The sequence below is a fragment of the Entelurus aequoreus genome, linkage group LG08 (assembly GCF_033978785.1).
Source record: "Entelurus aequoreus isolate RoL-2023_Sb linkage group LG08, RoL_Eaeq_v1.1, whole genome shotgun sequence".
NCBI classification, from domain to species: Eukaryota; Metazoa; Chordata; class Actinopteri; order Syngnathiformes; family Syngnathidae; genus Entelurus; species Entelurus aequoreus.
The window spans coordinates 38,495,786-38,502,063 of NC_084738.1; the positions used below are offsets into that span (position 1 = coordinate 38,495,786).

General features: G+C 35.9%; 1 protein-coding gene across 1 annotated transcript in view; it reads left to right on the forward strand.

Annotated features, from left to right (window-relative positions):
- fasn (fatty acid synthase) overlaps positions 1–6,278 on the forward strand; it is a 93,792-nt gene that overhangs the window by 68,243 nt on the left and 19,271 nt on the right. The window contains exons 34-35 of the mRNA XM_062056439.1: positions 1,231–1,432; positions 2,609–2,760. Coding sequence (XP_061912423.1) covers positions 1,231–1,432; positions 2,609–2,760 — 354 coding nt within the window. The remainder of the gene's footprint in view (positions 1–1,230; positions 1,433–2,608; positions 2,761–6,278) is intronic.

The window sequence follows — 6,278 nt, forward strand, 5'->3', positions numbered from 1 at the left end:
TGTCCAAATTAGGCATAATAATGTGTTAATTCCACGACTGTACATATCGGTTGATATCGGTATCGGTTGATATCGGTATCGGTTGATATCGGTATCGGTAATTAAAGAGTTGGACAATATCGGCATATCGGATATCGGCAAAAAGCCATTATCGGACATCCCTAATTATTACATCACACCACATGTAATGACATCACATCATCACATCATACTACATGTATGACATAATGATGTTATGTCAATTCAAGATGGCTGTCCATTTTATGATTCATTATTTATTATGATGTACAGTAGTACTTAAATTTACGCGCTCAATTGGTTCTGCGACCAAGCTCGTAATAAACACTTGTATTTCAAATTAACATGACCCATAGTAATTAATTTAAATACATTTAATCTGTGCTTGGCTCTCCCAAAACATCACCATTTTTTAACATGTAACATGCCATTTAAATAGAGAAAATTAACTTTTAGATAAGATGTATTGTTTTGAAAAACAATACAATAGAATGTACTGCAACAGCTAATGCTAGCGAGGAAAAGCAAATTCTAGAGGCAGATCTTACAGGGTTCATTCTGACAAGCACTATGCAATTTAGCGATGGGGAGGCCCATAACTCAAATTTATGCCCGCAATTTAAAGCGTAATGTATAATGTGTAATAATGTATCTTCGTGAATATAAAGGTATCCGTCCTGATTCACAAAATACACCTGGTAATTAGGGATATGAATCTTACTACAACTCACGATCCGATTCAATTTTGACTATTGTATTCAGAATTGATTTTCGATTTAACATGATTTTCGAATTGATTTTCGATTTAACATGATTTTCGATTCAAACAGACTCTAGCTATATATAATTTGGTACAAAAATTATAATAAAACAGGTTACAGGTTACTAAAGCTCCTCTTGGCTGCTGATGTATGTGCAGTGAGTAAGCACAGATGGCCTAAAATATATATATTTTTAATTGATTCTTAATAAAAATACAAAAAAATTCTGATAATGATGAATCTATTTAAAATCGGTGTAAATAGGAATTGGATGTGAATCAATATTTTTTTGCAACACCCCTACTGGCAATATCAAGCAAAATCTTGGGGGAAAAAGTACTAAAGAACTGACTAACACAAATAATGTTGTAAAATAAAGAAACTATTGTATGCTCATGTATTGTACGTACTGTATGGATGTATCATTTGACCAGTTAGTCTCTTCACACAGGTGTGCCGTGAGGACACAAGTGCATCACTCCAGTCTGCTTCCCCTTTAATGCTTCCAGCACTCTGTCGTACCTACTGCCTGCCCTCCCACTCGTATATCATCACTGGGGGACTTGGGGGCTTCGGCCTTGAGCTTGCTCAGTGGCTGACGGAAAAAGGAGCCCGAAAACTGGTGCTTACTTCCAGATCTGGAATTAGGAATGGTATGGCATAATACTTCAACTTAAACTTACTTAAAACCTGCACAGCTACAAAAAGTGAACATCTAAAACGGATCAATGATTTAAACTCAACGACGAAGTTATCTTTGAATACTAACTTGCCGATCAAGGCAAAGTTTTTTACTTTTTTTAACCCTTTGAATGACTGCTGTGTTGTCTGTTGTAATCAATATCAATCAATTATATATCAATGTACAACTAGAAGAATGTCAGCTAAATGTTGAACGTGACTTATTTAGACAATTCAAACTACAAGCACCTAAAGGAGCAAATACGGAAACAAGCAAGCAGTCAGAGACTACTGATGTGTGTGATACCACAGCTTTTTTCCTCGCCGATACCAAGTAAAATTCAGGCTGGTATCGGCGATACCAATACTTGGTGCAAATATACCTAATGTGTCTGGTGATATTATTAAAAAAGTAGTTTATTTCAAGTGTTGCTGCTCTTGGGGAATCATCTTCAACCAATATAAAGTCACAGAGCATAACAAATGGATGGCCTTATTCTGCACTGAATGCATTATCTCATTTATATTCAACTCTGGATGTAGTCTCTCCAGATAACCTACAATAAAATTAAACATAAACTTTTTTTTATAATAATAAGTGACTTATCTTAATTGTCAGTAATTTTCTTATATAAACAAATGACAAACTGAATGATTGAGCACAGCAGTGTGCCGCTGCGCTTGGGCATAACATACTTACCTAGGCGGAGGAAAAAGTAGTTCCTACTAATAGTGTTTCATTTAGACGAGATCGCAATGATTTAGTTACTTTACAGTGTGTTCCTGGTAATGCTATACATTATCTCAAATAACTAATCGGTGGTATCGACATTTCAGTATTGATCAGCACATTACTATCCGAGACCAGCATATGTCAAGAATAATTTCATAAAACAAAACACCAATGCATCAAACTATCCCAAAAACAGCCCTTTTGAATGTACAGGTATCCTTCCTCCCATGCTAAAATTCACTGAACAAGCAGCTTCATCTACTTGATCCAGTAGCTAATATATGTACATTAAAACCTTGATATCAGATACTTAATCTTAGATTTCCACTTCTTGTAGTGTAGCGAAAAGGAATGGACAATTAGACAGCACTGTTCTCCTAGTGATGCTGTACTCCTCTATTTTAACTTTTACTAGGTTACCAGGCAAAGCGTGTGCGTGAGTGGCGGAGTCAGAATGTGGACGTTTTGGTGTCCACGAGTGACGTCAGCACGCCGGAGGGAGCGGAGAAGCTCATCACCGAGGCCTGCAAGCTGGGCACAGTGGGCGGGGTCTTCCACCTTGCCATGGTAAGTCACTTTTTGTGCAATAGGGATTTGCTTAGGAGTTCTTTGGCCTACGTACAAGTTCCATTCCTACAAGGGCAATGAAAGTCGAGTTTTAGTTGGAACTAATGTCTAAATTAGACCACAGAACACACAAAGGACTTGTAGAATACAATAGCAAAGAGATTGAAATGTAATGAAACAGTAGAAAACGCCTGTTTGAAAGGGGGAAGTATCAATAATGAGACCACTATGCTGCTTAGTTATCACTGTCAACTTCATATGAGCACATGTTCATCTTTACCTTTGATGATGGTTGCAGTGTTTGCTTAGACAGCAAGTGTTGGTGAGCATTTTTCCACTTTCAGAGCATTGTATTGCCATCAGATCTTGTCTGTCTCATGCTTGGAAGACATAAAAAAAGGAAAAAAGTTAACTAAAAGGAATGAATGTGACCAAATCTTTCCTCAATGTAGAAATGCGCGATGACGTGTTCCTCCGCCTACTTATTCTCTTTCTTTTTGTACAGCATCAATAGTATATGGTGGTGCGCATATAACAGTCTTGTGAAATATTCCATGTTTAAAATATAATTTCCATTTATTTGAAGATTTGGAATTTGAAATGCATTGGCTTTAGAATGTTGAATTGGAATTGGAATTACTGGAAGTGGATTCCAAATAATCACAATTTAGAGAAATTCCTCATAACCAAATATGATTGGTTTAACAAATGTTTTGGCTTAATTACTAAAAATACTTACCGCAAACATTTTCCCACAATTTTATATCATTTTAAATGGTAAATGGATTGTACTTTTATAGCGCTTTTCTGCCTTCAATGTACTCCAAGTGCTTTGACACTTTTTTCCACATTCACCCATTCACACACACATTCACACACTGACGGCGGGAGCTGCCATGCAAGGCCCTAACCACAACCCATCAGGAGCAAGGGTAAAGTGTCTTGCTAAAGGACACAACGGACGTGACTAGAATGGCCGAAGCTGGGATCGAACCAGGAACCTTTAAGTTGTTGGCATGGCCGCTCTATCACCCGTGCCACGCCGTAAAGTAACAATATCCATGACTTTTACAATATTACCTACAAAAATGGCAAACATGCTAGCAGTTAGCTTTAACTTAATTGTTCCAAAAGTGGTGTGAATGCTTAAGGTTTCAAACTCAAGGCCCAGGGGCCACATCTGGCCCGCCACATTATTTTATGCAGTCCCCGAAAGCTTTGAAAAGCTTTGCCATGTGGTTCGATAAAACTTTTCATCTTTCTTGATAAATGTATTTCAATGTTTACTAAACACACGCAATGCATGCAAATGCAGTTCTAAACTTCATATTATTTAAAACAACAATCAATTCCAAGATCAATTCCAGGGCAAAATTGCCCCCAGTGATACAGGGAAACATTTGATTGGTTAGATAGTTGCGCTGCATTTGAGTGCTGCTGAGACAAATTTGATTGGCTAAAATGCAGATGACTGGCCAATTGCGGGGATTCGGCAAAGTTGCGAGGCCGTGCATAATTTGGAGGGTTTAGTGCAGGGTTCACCAACCTTTTTGAAACCAAGGGCTACTTCTTGGGTACTGATTAATGCGAAGGGCTACCAGTTAGATACACACTTAAATAAATTGCTAGAAGTAGCCAATTTGCTCAATTTACCTTTAACTCTGTTATTATTAATAATGAATGATATTTATCTTTGTGGAAACACTGATCATCTTAATGATTTCTCACAATAAATATATATAGAAACAGATTAATATCAATATGCAACACTTTATTTTTATATTTTCTCTAAGTGCACATTTTTTAAATTGAACATTTTCAAATGATCACTTCTAAGACAGTCTTGTGAAATCACAATATCCCATTTTAACTAGCTAGCCACTAGCATTTTTTAACAAATCATGAATTACTTTGCACCATGTTTGTACAAATAATAACTCATGTAAAATACAAAAGTAAACTCTCAAATTTTTAAATCATGTCACACTTTGAACTGGACACCAAATCTGTTATCTGTTTCTTTGTCAGTTAGTGGGAAGCCTGGCATTGCATGCTGTTAACTAGTGTGTATTTTCACAGCAATCTGGCCTTAAGCTTAATTATGATAAATGTAGAATGTTAAGGATCGGAAATCTAAAGGGAACGTCCTTTCGAATGGAATGCAAAGTGCCTGTTTTGTGGACAGATGGACCAGTTAACATACTTGGTGTTGTTGTCCCAGAAAATCTGGAAGATCTAGGCTCAGTAAATTATGATAATCGACTAAGAAAGCTGGACAAAATTATGCAGTTATGGAAAGGGAAATCCCTAACCTTGTATGGTAAAATGTCTATTGCCAACTCGTTAATTATTCCTCAATTTATTTATTAGTTTTTGTCATTACCAGCTCCATCACAAAACTTTTTTAAGATTTATGAGCGGAGGGTCTTCGATTTTGTCTGGAACGGCAAACCAGAAAAGATTAAAAGAAAGGTTTTGTACAAAGAGTATGAATATGGGGGCCTGAAACTTCTCAACCTTGAAGCTATGTGTCTGTCTTTAAAAGCATCAATTGTTCCAAAGATTTTATTTAAACATTGAGTGGTACACAAATGTCCTGTTGGACAAAAAACATGTACTGTATCAAAAGAAATTGTATCCTTTTTTACAAGTGATCCCCTCCCAGAGAGTCTGCTGGGAAACATGGCGGGGTTCATAAAGGAAACAATCCACTCATAGTGGTGTTTTCAATTTTATGTGCCAGAAAAAAGAGACGATATTTTGCAGCAGTTAATATGGATGAACTCTAATATTGTAATAGATGGAAAGCCTTTCTTTTGGAAAAATATGTTTGAAAGAGGAATCATTTTTGTCAATGATATTATCAATGAGAATGGTAAAATTATGAAGTATGATGAATTTAGAGCTATGTATGGTGATGCTTGCTCAAGCTTTTCATTTTATCAACTAACTGGAGTAATTGGGAAAAGATGGAAACAAATAATTAATTATGGACCTACTAAATTATTAGTTTTTAAACCTCTAATAAGAAATTCTAGTTGGCAAACTGGAACTAAAATAAATAGAAAAATATATAATTTTTATTTAATAAAGAAATCTTTGAAGGCTGCCTCATACAACACAAATGGAAAATGGGAGGACTTTTTTGACTGCCCGTTGCCGTGGGATGCCATATTCAAACTAATCTATAAAACCACTATCGATGTGCAAAATCGTTATTTTCAAATTAAAATTATTTATAACTTCTTACCCACAGGGAAAATGTTAAAATTATGGAATATGACAGAGTCAGATGATTGCCGATTTTGTTGTCAGGAGCCTGAATCCACCCTGCATTTGTTTTGGTATTGTCATATTGTGTCTTTGTTTTGGGTGGAAGTTGAAAAAATGTGTTTAAGGATTGGTTTGTTTATGAAGCTTAATGTGGTTTCTGTTATTTTAGGAGAGTTCATTGACAATCATGATTTAGTCAATTTAATTATAGTACTCAGTAAAAGGTTTATTTTTAAGGCCAAAAA